General features: G+C 33.3%; 1 protein-coding gene across 1 annotated transcript; it reads left to right on the top strand.

Annotated features, from left to right (window-relative positions):
• Positions 1–291: 291 nt before the first annotated feature.
• LOC105785548 (AP-1 complex subunit gamma-2) lies at positions 292–14,671 on the top strand. The gene is made up of 18 exons (XM_012611655.2): positions 292–618; positions 2,013–2,315; positions 2,488–2,629; positions 3,341–3,514; positions 3,999–4,178; positions 5,444–5,598; positions 5,697–5,787; positions 6,364–6,527; positions 7,003–7,057; positions 8,511–8,633; positions 8,721–8,816; positions 9,684–9,811; positions 11,556–11,660; positions 11,768–12,027; positions 12,578–12,826; positions 12,913–13,088; positions 13,734–13,838; positions 14,331–14,671. Exons 1-18 carry the CDS (start codon positions 587–589, stop codon positions 14,424–14,426), a joined length of 2,634 nt encoding a protein of 877 aa, XP_012467109.1. The 5' UTR covers positions 292–586; the 3' UTR covers positions 14,427–14,671.
• The last annotated feature ends 846 nt before the right edge of the window (positions 14,672–15,517 follow it).

Here is a 15,517-nt window from a genome sequence, read left to right as displayed (position 1 = left end):
ACTTTTAGATAAAAATACAAGGACTCAATGTCTCAAAATTAAAATGTAGAGACTAAATTTTAAATTTTAATAGGGTACAGGGGCCATTCGCATATTTAAGCCTTTATAAAAATATGACAATTAAATCTACGAATATGGTTTTGATATAATTGGGCTGAGGTTTTGGATCTTAAAAGGCCGAGTTCGAATTGCTTGTAAATGTATTTGTAAAAATAAAAATAAAAATAAAAATAAAAATCACGACATTCTTTTGATAATTTAGTTATTATTATTCTTTTTTTAAAAATTGTTTTACAAAGACAAAAGAAGCAGGCAGCATTTTCATTGTCACTGGGAAAAAAAGAAGAAAAGAAAAGGAGAACAGAGAGTTCGTTTTCTCTGTCGTTCAGATCCAAATCTCTGCCTGCTTTACTCTTCTTAGATCTCCGAATTCCAACTTTTGGATCTTCAACTGCAGATCTTAGATTTGAAAAGAAATTCGGTTTAATTCCGTGTAGCCGTAGTTCGTTGATTGATTTATTTGCAGCGTTTAATTGATTGGATCTGATTCGAGCTCTCTACAAAACTTTCAATCCTGGACCCAATCATGAATCCTTTCTCGTCCGGTACTCGTCTACGGTGAGCATCAATCCTTCCGTTGCAATTTATTCTTTTTGTCTTCCCTTTTCCTTTTAATTTGAAGGTCAGATCAAGAACACGATGGTTTTTATTTGAATGTATTGGTTTTTCGATTAAAACAGCTGGGCTTCTGTGCAATTTGTTTTGATTCCTTGATTAAATTTTATGGGGTTCGGTTGTAGTTAGTGCTACTTAAAAGATGATTGCGTCTGAACTTAGAGCCGAATGGAGTTTGTTAGGAATTTCGGTTTCATAATTCCATTCTTCAAGCTAGCTTGGCTTTGAATTAGTTGCAACTATGGGTGAAAATGTAGAAATATTTGAAGTTACAGCAGATTCATATAGTAATGGGTTTGACAATAGCTTGATCTATTGTTTTCATGAATATTGGTAATATCGAATGATGCGCCAAATACCATTGGTGCTTAAGGTACAAATTTCTAGAGAGGAAACGAAAACATCCACCAGTTTACTATCCATACTTCCTCAACTTCTTGCACCATAGACATGTAAGTTATACAGCATTTTGGGATATTTATATGATCTTGAACCTTTCAACATCAGCAATTAGTGGCAATTTAGATATAAAATATAGTCAAGGTAGTCATTTATGTAAGTATCCTCCAATATGGTTACCAAAGGTACAATCAGAATATCCTGGTTGTACGGTTGTACTTGAAATTCTTGTGGTTATATGTTCAAACTGATTTGTAGCACTTATCACACTTTTAGGAAACTATCGCAAAATTGAATTCTCTTTTTACTTTTCCTTGTGTAGACTGCTAGGTGATTGTATCTGTTGCAATGTAACTGAATAGTTGTATCTTTCTCTATATAAATTTAGTATGATTAAACAAATTTGCAAATGATAACCTCCGTTCCCTGTTAGGGAATTCTAAGTCAGTTCTTTGCATTAGTTTACTGGATTTCATCCATATTTTGTGGATATAAAGATCTCAACCTCCTTGTCATTATTCATCAAATGATTTATGTCCTGATATTCTTCCCATGCGTAGTTCAGTAGTGTGTTCCAGAAATTGTTGACAAGAACATTTTGTATAAATTGCAAAATGGGATCTCTTAGTTATATGTAATTTTTTTGGGGAGAAGAAAAGAGGATCATGGATTTCATATCCTATGGTTTGAAAACTTTCTTCTCAACCAGGTATTATGGCTGGTTTTTAAGAATACTTTTGTTCTCCCTAAACAATTCAGGGAATAAGCTCCCCCCCCCCCCCCCCACCTTTTGCCCTGCTTGAAATAATCAAATTATTGACTAACACATATTTTGTCTATTTTCTGCTCCAAGTTATATCAATGAAACTGAACGATTGACTTGACTTTAGTTTATATGCATATCAGTTGAAACTGTTGTACTTACTGCTCCAATGCAGGGACATGATACGGGCTATACGTTCTTGCAAAACTGCAGCAGAAGAACGTGCTGTTGTAAGGAAAGAGTGTGCTGCTATTCGTGCTGCTATTAGTGAAAATGATCAAGATTATAGGCACCGTAACCTGGCAAAGCTCATGTTCATTCACATGCTTGGATATCCCACTCATTTTGGCCAAATGGAGTGCCTGAAGTTGATTGCGTCTTCTGGATTTCCAGAGAAGAGGATTGGATATCTTGGTCTTATGTTGCTTCTTGATGAAAGACAAGAGGTTCTGATGTTGGTAACAAATTCATTAAAGCAGTATCCTACATGTAGACTTTCTCAAGCTTAATTTGTTCCCATTTCCTTTTCCCTTTACCATTTCTTTTCTCTGTGAATAACATTATCCCTGGTAGGCTGGTGTTACCAAGGGTACAAATAAGAAAATGGAGAGATATGGTTTAGTTTTTCAGAAACCTTAACTTATATGCAGAGATCTCAATCATTCAAACCAGTATATTATAGGACTTGCTCTCTGTGCTTTGGGAAATATTTGTTCGGCTGAAATGGCCCGTGACCTTGCACCAGAAGTAGAAAGATTGCTGCAGTTTCGAGATCCAAATATCCGGAAGAAAGTAAGTGTGTTCTATTCTTTATTCGAGGGCCTGTTGGCCACTGATTTTTGTTTCAATGAGATTTAAAATAAAGGAGGAAAAGGGAGGCAGATTTCAGGATTTGTGAATTTAACAAGCTTAAACATTGCTAATTATCCCTCTTAAAGGTACTTTCTTCCTCCTCCTTTCTTCTACGGGAGTTGGAAAGTTTTGATTTGTTTTGTTGAGCTCTTCAAGTATCATGGTTTTGTTCTTTATTTGTTTCCAATAATACCTTTGTAATCTTGTCAATGCAAAGGTTAAAAACATCCATGTGAATCCATGATCCACATGCCACATGACTAAGACCTCAAACTGTATGTTTTAATTATGCAACCTTCATATGCCTGCTGCTTCCATGAAATCCGGATTTTTCTCTGCCCATTTATCTTAAGCAGGAGAATTTGCTGCACATACTCATTCAAGGGAAAGGCATCTGTTGACTGTTTCCAGCCATTCTCTGAAGGCATTTTGATGTACTAAATTGGTTCATAAACAACTACTTGTTATCCTGTTGGAGGATTAATTTGATCATACTGACTTTCTTTTCTTCTTTTCTTTCTGGCCATGCCAACTTGCATTTGTTCATGAATTCTCATCTTGTGCATTATCTGATAATTTTTAGGTTATATCTTTTCTTGAGCGATCTGACTTCAATCTTTGACTCCTCTTGACTCTATCTGTTTTTTGTAGGCAGCATTGTGTTCCATACGGATCATAAAAAAAGTTCCAGACCTTGCTGAAAACTTTATAAATCCTGCTGCTTCACTACTTAGAGAAAAGCATCATGGAGTCCTAATAACAGGAGTTCAACTTTGTACCGATCTATGTAAAGTCAGTTCAGAAGCCCTTGAATATTTTAGAGAGGTAATTTGGTTATGGATATATAAGAATATAGCTATAGCATCAGAAAGACAAACACTTCATTGAGCATATAAAAACATTTTCTAACCCTGCAAAAGAAAAAGCCATAATTAAGAAATTTTTGGAAATATTACTTCTTGCTTTTGCTTGTTTGGACCATCTCTACTTTACCAGCAATCCTTTGTTCTGGTTTTGGCTGGAGAGTACTTACCATCGAAAGGATTGAAGAAAGGGATCAGGTTTACTGGTGTTATGTCCTAAACTGTTGGCTATCCTTTGGTTTTTGATACTAAGATGCTTCAGGCTAATTTTATAATTTGGTTTATAGGACTTACGAACTTGTTTTGGCCTTTAGGGTCCTTTTTTTGTATCATTTAAAGATTGAACTGAATCATATTTGTGGACTTCAGAGGGAAGAAACTTGTCAAAAATGGATAATGCATCAACTTTCTAATTGTGATAATAGCTTCTTTTATCATCACTGCAGAAATGTACTGAAGGTTTGGTCAAAACTCTGAAGGATATGGCAAACAGTCCCTATGCACCTGAGTATGACATTGCTGGCATTACAGATCCTTTCCTTCATATAAGATTGCTTAAGCTTCTGCGGATATTGGGCCAGGGAGATGCTGATGCTAGTGACTGTATGAATGACATACTTGCTCAGGTATGTTGTGGCTATCTCTTTTTTTGTAATATTGTCAAATTCATGAAAGAAGTATTTAAGCATAATGCATATCCCTATATTGTTTCTCTCACCAATGATTAACTGCATTGAGGTTTTTGTTTTGATTTTCATTTTGACAACATTAAGTTCTTCATTTTCGGTTTTTTTTTTTTCTTTTGTGCATGCTCATTGTCTGTGGATCACTGAATTTTCTTATTAGAGGTTTGTAAAGAAATAGGAAAAAAAGATTGCTCTATTGAGGAATGATATTTCTCTTTAAAAACATGGTTTAAGATGGTACTGCATGATGAAAAAAATACAAGGTTTGTCCTTGGTAGAAAATAAACTGGGCGTTCCTCAAATTTTGCTCCTTCACATGAGAAGTACCTTGATGAGATTGCTTGGAGCGTGTTAATTGAAAAGATTGTACTATTTGGAGTATATTGGATATTGCTTTCAAAATCTCAATTCTGGAAAAGGACTTGAAGCTAAACATTTAGGGCCAATTCTTCATTGCTTTTGAAAAGTAATTTTGAAAAGTGCTGTGGAAAAGTGCTTTTGAGAAGTACTTTTGAAAAGTTTGGTTTAAAATTTGGGTGTTTAGCATTGCTGTCAAAAAGTGCTTTTGAGAAATAAAATGTCCATTTTAGACATATTATTATCAAGTAACAAATATGCATTTAAATAATATTTAAATTAGTTAATATTATTATATTTTAGTAATAATAATAAAATTATTATAACTTGTTAATATTTTAATATATGAAATATAAATTGTAAATATTTTTAAGCAATAAATATTAATTATTTATAAAATTTAATTAGAATATATAAACTATGTTTTAAATATTTAAATATAACCATTAAATATTTGTAATTAGTATTTTAAAAAATATATTTTTTAATTTTAATTAATAATTTTAACACAATTGTAATTAAGCTACAAGAAAAAAAAAAGAAAAATACTATGTTATTGGAGGGGTGAAAAAGTAATTAAGCACCAAAAGTGCTTTTGGGAGAGGAAAAGCTAAAATTTTTAGCTTCTCCTTTTCAGAAGTGCTTTTCAAAAGCACTTCTGAAAAGCTAAAAATTTCAGCCAAAAGCAGCTTATTCTTCACAGCTTTTCTTTCAAAAATGCTTTTGGAGTCAGAAGTGCTTTTTTTTAAGCAATGAAGAACTGGCCCTTAGAAAACTCCTTTCATGGGTCTCCAACAAGATTTCATTTCCTAATGAAGTTAAGGCTCTGTGGTCACATTCTTTTCTAGGTAGCAACAAAAATCGAGTCAAACAAAAATGCCGGAAATGCTATTCTTTATGAATGTGTTGGAACCATTATGAGCATTGAAGATAATGGTGGCTTACGTGTGCTTGCCATCAATATCTTGGGAAGATTCTTGTCAAATCGTGACAACAATATCAGGTATTTTCTTTCAAATCTATCTTGATTTTTCATGCCACTTTCTACACTTTCTTTGTTGCTCTACTATATTATGACACTGAACCTTGCATGTTTTTCAGATATGTTGCATTAAATATGCTTATGAAGGCTATTACAGTGGATGCTCAAGCAGTGCAGAGACATAGGGCAACAATTTTGGAATGTGTAAAGGTTCGGCCTGAGGATATTAGATTTCATTTTTCTTGATTATAATAGGTCTGATTTAGTTGCTAAAGAAGCAGTCAAGCAGTTCGCTTTTGCTTTCCTTTTGTCTACCCAGTTTCTTTGGTTGTCATTTATTTTTTACTTTTAGGTGAACCCCGTATGTGATGGAATAAGACTTACTAGCTAAAAAGCAGCGAGGATTAATTAACTCTTTAGATATCATTTAATCTTTATTTTTCCATTGAGGATAAATTCTTTGTAGTCAAAAGGAATTTTGACCGTTATTATTATTATTTAGTTGGTCACTTTTGATTGGTATTTGGACATATTAGGGATTCAATTTTGGAGATATAGTAATTCCCAGTATCTGCCTTGGGCTTGGATCAGGGGTAGGGTGGAATAGGAATTGGGTAGAGATCCTAAATTTGAGCAGTAGTACTCTAACAAATAAAAAAAAGAGTTGCCAGCATTTTCTTCGTTGCTTTGGATTGAACTCTGATTTTATTCTCAAGTGCCACTATTGTCAAAAAAGTGAGTTTTCAGCTATTGAAGAAGTTTTTGATTGGACATTTTGTTTTCCAGGATTCAGATGCTTCAATTCGAAAAAAGGCACTTGACCTTGTATACTTGCTGGTGAATGAAAGCAATGTGAAGCCTTTGACTAAAGAGTTAATTGAATCTTTGGAAGCAAGTGATCAAGAATTTAAGGGAGTTCTTACTGCCAAGATTTGCTCTCTTGTTGAAAAGTAAGTTCTGCTATTTGTTAGTCTAATAAGAGTTAAGAGGTGCTACTTTGCCTTTTCTTTTATGCTATATATTTGTAATTTTCTTCTATATGCTTTCTCTTCTTGGCTCTGTATTTTCATGTATAATGTTTGTGCTTGCATATGTACATGCATACATGGATGTTTCTATCTGTATATGCGATGTATAATCCTTTGTCCAACTTAATTTTTAGGGAAGTTTAAAGGGATGGGTTATCACTCCTGGTGAAGGAAATTATTTCATACATTTATTTGACATAGTTGATTTTAATGGATTGCCAGCTTTATTAAACTTATTGAGGTTCCTTTAATCGTCTTCTTAACGTTGGATGATACTGTCTTCTGGTTTATTGGACAATTTCTTTTTATTCTGGCTGATGGAGGGATGCTGAAATATTCACGTGGAATTACTTTGGATCATTGTCTAGTTGATTAACAATCATTTTAATTACATCAGGTTTTCCCCAGAGAAAATTTGGTACATTGATCAGATGCTCAAGGTTCTTTCCGAGGTATGTTTGTCATTCATAGCTTTGTTTTGTAGTTGGAGTAAGATGTTTACTTTTTACATTCCACAGAATTCATACCTGTCCATCTTTCTGCTTTTTTCTACTGTCTTCTCTCTTCTTTGAGCTGCATCCGTTGCAGTCTTTGTCCCAGTTGGTGTTGCAGAATACTACATTTTCTTAAATGTTCGTATCAGATTTTGTTTCACTGATGTTCTTATTATTTCAATCTTGATATGACAATGTTTTGTGTGTGTCCATTAGGTAACGGGGTAAAACATGTCTTCATCTTTACTCTTTTGATTACTAGGCATCTTTGTTAATCATCTTATCTTGTTGCGTATAAATACTTGCAAATGAAAGGGAAGCACATTCTTGCATCTTATTTATGTGATGCTTAAAAAATAACTGGATATATTATTACCTTTTTTTTCTTTTTTTTTTTGTGGGGGGGGGGGTGGGGTTGAAATTTTGGCCCAATTTTCTGTCAAATGCGTAAGTCCACCCTCTTCATTTTTCAAGTTAAATTTAGTGATGGGACCTGTCTCAGCTGTGACTTTGTTGCCTTTGAGTGAATGAACTATCAAAGGCTGAAAATGGGATATTCCATCCCACGACAAATTGAAGTAAACATCACCAGCGAAAACTGTATAAGCCTCACATTACTTAAGAACTTGAATTTAAGCTTTTCACTGTTGAGAAATGTTGGCTTAGGCCTGAAAATTTGCTGGGCCTTTGCAATTTGTATGTGCTCATCTTGTAACTTGGAATGGGTTCTGGTATGATATTGGTCCTTTTGGTTTTGTTTATGATTGTGAGGTGTGACCCCAATGTAGATATCGAGGACTTTAATGCCGGAGGATTCTGATGCTTTTCTAAGTGAGGATTTATTAATGTGATTGATGAAATCCTATGAAACTTCAAGCCATTACTACTAGTCATTTGTTAAGAACTTGTGGTTTTGATCCAGAGAAGTAGCCAGGTCAATGGTTTTTGGACTTGTAATTTGTTGCTGGCCTAATTTTTACTGAATTTGCATGTTAGGAAAGCAATTGGCTAGAATAGGCATTATAATTTGCTGGAAGTGTGGAAACTAGTTTTATAACCAGTAGTGGTTTATCTAACCACTACTATATTCTAATTTTGCCTTCAATTTTTCTTTTTATTGATGAAACTTAAGTGTCACTTAAAAACAAAAGGAGATTCGGCCATTGGGCAACATTCAAGTAATAGAACGCTTGTTCTTTTATTCTTGTTTGGTTTCAGAATCTCCATCTGTTGGATTCTTGTTCTCATTTCTACTTGAGAATTCCTAATTTGTCAACAAAAAAGGTGTTCAGGATGAACCTTTGACACATTTGGGTACTTGCATTTTTTGTTATTTATCTTTTTAGTTCTTTCAACGTTTCTAGAAATTATTTTTGTCCAAGAGTACTGATATTAATCCTTTGCTTAGTAGGCTGGAAATTTTGTTAAAGATGAAGTGTGGCATGCCCTTATCGTTGTCATAAGTAATGCTTCTGATCTCCATGGATATTCAGTCAGGGCATTGTACAGAGCATTCCAAACATCAACAGAACAGGTGTTCTTCTGTTTATGTTGGATTTTATGTCTTAATTTGTATTCTTATCTGCTTAATTATTCAAATGCAAATTGATATTTTCATTAGGAAACCCTTGTTCGAGTTGCAGTTTGGTGTATTGGTGAATATGGTGACATGTTGGTGAATAATGTCGGGATGCTTGATATTGAAGAGCCAATAACTGTAAGTGCATCCTTATCCATAGGTTAGTTTGCAAGCAGTTGAAGTAATCATGTCGCACTTCTTCATCCTCAGAAAAAGAGGGAAAAACAGCTGATAGTTGGCTGTATTATGTGAATTTGAGTTTGTTTAGCAGAATCTTCTGGTTGATGAAAGTTTATTAGGATCCCTTTCAGCTTCATTAAAGATTTTCGTAAGCTTAAGACATAAAGACTTGTGACTTGTTGCTGTTAAATTGACTTTATGTAATGAAGTGGTAAATAGAACCAGTAACTGGATTGTTTGTTTAATTGGTAGTAAGGTACATGTAAACTGATCATGTGCTTCATAAGAGTGTAGAATTTTCTTGTAGAACTTTCATTTATATTTTAAAGTGGTATAACTGAATTACTTATAACAATCAAATACCTTTTGGCTACCTAGGGACAAATCTGTTCTAAAGACACAATTAATCAAAATAGTCTGGACCAAGCATGGCATTGATTTTGGGTTTATGGGTAATGTGATTTTACAGATTTAGAAATAGGCAAGGAACCATTCTCCTTTTGACAAGGCATAGCAAAATACCTTTTGTTTTTATCCCAACCATCTTGTTTATGTATTTTTTATATTATTTCTGGTTGAAATAATTTCGACTTATAGTCGAATGTAATAATGGGTGTCAACTGTCAACCAATGGATTTCTATGTTACTCTTGAGTCTTTTTTGTGGAATCACATAAATCCAATATGATTTTTAAACTAAAGAGATTCTTAACCTGCTATATGCTTAGCTGAAAGTCCATGTCAGGATCCTGCTTATTTGTACAGTGGCTGCATTATGTAAATTGAATGCTTAGTCCTATTACCCTACATTCTTCTTATACTGCAGGTAACAGAGTCTGATGCTGTGGATGCTTTAGAGGTTTCTATTAAGCGCCTTAATTCCGATCTCACTACTAAAGCAATGGCTTTGATTGCTCTGTTAAAGCTCTCTTCTCGTTTTCCTTCTTGTTCAGAGTAAGTTAATGTTTTGCCACACGCATTTTTCATTTATCACACTCATTCCCCATGGTTACACACGTTTCCAGTAGCTTAGCTTTGTTAGGGTTAAAAAAAGAAAGTCTTTTATAAGCAGATATTTTGACATCTTATAAGTAAAATAAAAGTAATCTCATCATCAATTGCTTTTGCAATTAAAGGGTTATTACTATTGCTAGTAAAGAGAAAAGAAGAAAAGAAAGAGAAAGATCTTTTATTCATGTTGCTTTTATTGTCTGTTCATGATTTTATCTAAGGTATTATATATAAAATTGTATCCATTAATAAATTGTTTTATTTATGTTTTGGGCACGTTTGAACATTCGTGCTTGTGTTATAGTTTCGTTTCATATTGTGTTTTAATTAATTCTCATATTCAAAATTGCCAATTCAAATAACTCTCAAATTTTGTTTTTACATTCTGTATGATGATCAATTCAAATAACCCTAATTGTGGGGAAAATCTTGTTTGCCACATGGCAAGCATTTGCAAGCTTCCTTAATTTTTCATATTTTTAAATAATTATCAGTTGTTATATTTGTGTCGTTTTTTCATATTATAATCGTATTTAAGGTAATATATAACTTTGACACATTATATTAAAAATTTGAACAATGATGCATTTGTGTTGTGTTATCCCCCTGCCCGGCCCGCCCCTAATTGTGTTGTGCTTATTTATGTTATTTGTTTATTGTCATGTCTGATATTTCCACATTCTGAAAAACAAAAAAAATTAAGTAGCACATGTTGTATGTGTTACTGTTTCCTATTATAATCAAATTCTTGGTACCACATATATAATTGATAGATCAATATTTTATATTATGCAGACTTTGACATATTAGCGTTTTCTCTTGTGTTAAGTGTTATTTTTTCGCATTGTATTGTTTTTGTGTCATGTTTATATTGTGTCCGAAATCACCAGTCCAATTAGCATCATTCAGAAAACTTCTACTTCAGTGTCGTCATTGCTTTTTATAAATTTCAACATGGTCATATATTTTTTCATGTCATATATTTTCATGTCGTAATTGCTTTTTATATTGTGTCATGTTTATATTTGCATCATTCAAATAATTTTCATGTCATTTTCGTTGTGCCACTATTTCAGTAACTCTCATTTTTGTCACACACCAAATTATGATTAGTTCTTTTTTTTTTTGAAAATTTTGTTTCTAACTTATCAAATAAAATTATTGTATTGGTAAATTACAGGTAAAAATTCAATAATAATATGAGGTGGGTTCATGTAAGTATTTTTTTAAAAACTTAGGGTTTGAATTAAAAGAAAACTATATATGATGATTAAATAGTAAGAAAAATGTCAAATGGTTTTACAAGTTAAATTTTATTCGATGAGTTGTTATGTTTATATTCTATTATATAAGTTATATATTGATATAATCTGAAGGACTTGAAGTTGTACATCCGTCTTTACTTATTTTGCATGTAATGGATTAGATTTGTACTTTGGTATTCTGTTTGTTTTATTTTATATCTATTGTTCTAAAAGTTGTCCTCAAGCGGACAATAATACCAAAGCAACACACAGATTCTAACCCTAGTTGTTATAAACGTGATCTAACTTGAATTCATTTCTTGGCAAATTGTTTTAACTGTCCTTAATTATTTTTGAAAATTCTGCCTGATGTAATTGAAGATTTTTTGTTTTTCGTTTATCTGGCACGAGGAAAATAAATTTTCATTGATTGGTATCTTCAGGAGGATCAAGGATATAATACTCCAGAATAAACGAAGCTTTGTGCTTGAGTTGCAACAGAGATCTATTGAATTTAATTGCATTCTTCAGAAGCATCAGAACATTAGGTATAATTAATTTTTAACTTTTTTAGTTGCACCTCATAGCCTTTTAGAAGGCTTCCAGCAACATAGCATAGTTGTGAAATACAAAGCTGATGGATGAATTTGTACAGATCTGCACTGGTTGAGAGGATGCCAGTTTTGGATGAGGCAACTTTCAGTGGAAGGAGAGCTGGCTCGTTGCCGACATCTGTTTCAACTTCCACTGGGACAGCACGTAATCTTCCAAATGGAATTGCTAAACCAGCTGCAGCTCCTGTTGCAGACTTACTTGACCTAAGTTCATCAGATGCCCCTGCACCTAGCTCTTCTGGTGGTGATTTTCTTCAGGATCTTCTTGGTGTTGATTTATCCCCTGCTTCTGCACCACCAGGTAAGTTGGATGCGTAATGGTGCACATTTGAGAAGCATTTGAGTGATTTTTACTTTTTCAAGCATGTGTTTATGTTTTGAATTACCTTATTGTTCATGCTCAGGATTTTTCAGCGTTAGTACCTGACACTAACATTTTCAGGATAATAACTAATAAATCTGTTCAAGAACCAAGTATTTAGTCTTTTTGTTTATCTGGTTGAGCATCCATCATCTATATCCGATAATCATAGTGGACAATTTTTCAGGAAAATGCCTGTAACTTTTTGACTTAAACCAACTCTTTGGATTATTCCATAAAGGACATAAGTCACTTTTAAATTTGATTTCCCTATCAATATATTATGAGTTCCAAATTGGTTTTGTATGTATAATAGGTGTGTAACAATGTTAAAAGAAAATAAGTAATCTCCTAGTCATTGTAATAAAACTTTGTATTGCATAGGCATTAAAATCTTAAATATATTGTTCACAGTTAAAGTGAAATATTTTCAGCATTGCTGCTACCCCGTTGATTAAAAAGAAGGCTGATTTTATCTCCTACTTTTTAGGCACAAGTCAGCCTCCAAAAGCTGGTACGGATGTTCTGCTGGATCTTTTGTCAATTGGAACATCTCCTCCTGCACAAAGCAGCTCATCTGCATCTAACATATTGTCCTCCATTCAAGACGACAAAGCATCACTTGTCAATTTAAATGGCCTTGCATCACTTACGTCACTTTCTCCAAATGCCACTTCTGCAAGTCCTGCTCCAATGATGGATTTATTGGACGGGTTTGGCCCCAGTCCTCAAAAGAAGGGTAAATTTTAAAGTTTAGAATTCCATGGCAGATGTTGTAGCCTTTGTAGTTGCCAAAGTAGTTATATATTCTCATTCTGTTGGCAGAGGAAAATGGACCAGCTTATCCTTCATTAGTTGCATATGAGAGCAGCACTCTAAGGATGACATTCAACATCTCAAAGCAACCAGGAAACCCACAAATAACTTTGATCCAAGCTATTTTTACAAATCTGTCACCTAATGTTTATAATGATTTTCTTTTCCAGGCGGCAGTTCCTAAGGTAACTTAAGATGGTCATTTATGAGCTTGATGTACTTAATAGTATAGAAATTTACAACTGTGTTTCAGTCCCATCTGTTAGAGGTGGATTTTGTATTATCCGTTTTCTCTGTTGCTTTATTTATTATGGATATATGTGATGACCTAAGAACTTTGCAAAGTCTTTCCTCACTTCTAGTTCTCTATATGCCCCAAGAATACTTTTATTTTGCCTTGTTTGTAGGGTTCCTAAAATCTAGGCTTCATTAATTTCACAAAATCTATAATATTGACATGTTGCTTAAAAATGATCATTGAATTGGATTTATAATTGTGTTTCAGTGCCATCCGTTAGAGGTGGATTTTGCATTATCAGTTTTCTCTCTGTTGCTTTATTATTATGGATTTATGTGACAATCTAGGAACTTTGCAATTTGAAACTTAAAGACTGTCCTCACTACTAGTTCTCAGTATGCCTCAAGAATACCTTTATTTGGCCTTGTTTGGAGAGTTCCTAAAATCTAGGCTTCATTAATTTCATAAAATCTATAATATTGATACGTTGCTTGAAAATAATAATTGAAAATTGTGAGTTATTATGTAGAATTTTGCATACTTCTTTGAATACTAGTGATGCTGATACACTTACTCCTTTTAAACTCGGCAGTTTCTTCAGCTGCATTTGGATCCTGCTAGTAGCAATACTTTGCCTGCAAGTGGTAATGGGTCCATCATTCAAAGTATGAAAGTCACTAATAGCCAACATGGGAAGGTATGTACCGAGTTTGAGTAAATGATTTTATATGTATATATATAGTCTTGGTTAAGTTGCTCTATGATATTGTTAGTGGTGCTCTCTGTTCTTCTAACTGGCATGTTGTGGCAGCAGCTTTTTATGATTGTTTCATCATAAAAAAGCAATTTTTAAACTTTTGAACATAGGGATTAAGCACTTGACAGAATCAAAGTGATACTTTGACTAAGCATGTTTTTCGCACTATAGTTAGTTTATCAATGCTTGCTTGGCCTTCTTTATTACTTTTTAACTTTAATAAGTATTTGTCTTAGATTTATACTGTATCAATGGAACGATGCTTGCATGTGCATGTATTATCCTTTAGAAGAAAAGAGTGGTTTAGGCTAACTTTGTTTGGGAAATATGCCATGAACTAATATTTTCATAATGTTAATCTCTCGATGGTATCCATCTTTCAAGGGTCTTTTAGAGAGGCTTAGTTACTCTTTTATCTATTTTAACTTTCAGAAATCGTTGGTCATGCGCATAAGGATAGCTTACAAGATAAACAACAAAGATGTTTTAGAAGAGGGGCAAGTCAGCAATTTCCCTCGCGATTTGTGAGGATGATTGATCCAGAGATGCTGAAGATATTCATGTACCACCTTTCCTTTTTCTTTTAACTCTCAGAAACTTCATCTCACAATTTGTAGTGATATAGACTGGTAATGCAATCTTTTTGTTTCAAATCTTGTAACCGTGGGGGAACATAAGATTTTGTTGGGGTTTGTGTTGTGTTGTGTTGATTCTTCAAAATTTTTCTCATCTTAGGTGATTTTATGTATATTATCATCTTCATTATTATTTCACTCGTCATCCAAATATTAGTGTGATTTTTGTTTTGGTCTTTCAATTCTAAAATTTTCAATTTCGCCACCAATGTTATTCACATTGAATTTTTGTTGTCACTCTTCTGTCGAATTGTGGCTTTTTTTTTTTGCAAAATAATAAAATTAGTCCTCAACATTTATGTATTTTATCAATTTGGTTACGGTTCTTGTTAAAGGGAGGTTGGTTTCGAATCTTTAACAAAAGATAGTGTCCCATTCGGGGGTTTTTATCTCCCTTAGGGAGTGTTTTGGTTGATGTAGATACGACTTGTAAGTTTACAGATGTATCAATATTTGTTAGAAATTATGAAAAATGCATTTGTGAGGAATTAAACCATCAACCATTGGCATCACTTGCTAGCCTAGCTTCCATGGTTGTCATTTTTTTCCTCTTTATTTCTTTGCTTATTTCTTCAATTTCTTCCAAAATTTCCACCAATGTTGAGATTTTGTTAAAATCTTAATGTAAGTAATTTCTTAAAGCTCATTTTCTCCATCAATTTCATCAATACAACCTAGGGTTTATGAAGCTTTTGTGAGGGAAGACAAAGCTAGTGTGAGAAAGCTTCAACAATAGTAAAAAATGATTTACTACACCTCTATTAGTTTAATATTTGTTGAGCAATGACATGAAAAGCTTAAAAAGTATATGTTAATATTGGATAATATTTATTTACAAGTTTACTAGATTGAAATTTTATGATGTTAAAAAATTTATAGATCCCATGTCACATTCAGTAAAAATTTATGATACATGTATTGGGTGTACTTAATGTGTTCGAGCTTGCCCCACCGATGTGTTAGAAATGATACCTTAGGATGGAT

The sequence above is a fragment of the Gossypium raimondii genome, chromosome 1 (genome assembly GCF_025698545.1).
Source record: "Gossypium raimondii isolate GPD5lz chromosome 1, ASM2569854v1, whole genome shotgun sequence".
NCBI lineage: Eukaryota > Viridiplantae > Streptophyta > Magnoliopsida > Malvales > Malvaceae > Gossypium > Gossypium raimondii.
This window is presented reverse-complemented; position numbering and strand designations above follow the sequence as displayed.

Bases quoted from the DNA above. Each gene is read 5' to 3' on its own strand.
- LOC105785548 (XM_012611655.2), top strand. From the start codon at position 587: ATGAATCCTTTCTCGTCCGGTACTCGTCTACG. The intron at 619-2,012 runs GTGAGCATCAAT...GCTCCAATGCAG, and splicing joins TCGTCCGGTACTCGTCTACG to GGACATGATACGGGCTATAC. The intron at 2,630-3,340 runs GTAAGTGTGTTC...TGTTTTTTGTAG, and splicing joins ATCCAAATATCCGGAAGAAA to GCAGCATTGTGTTCCATACG.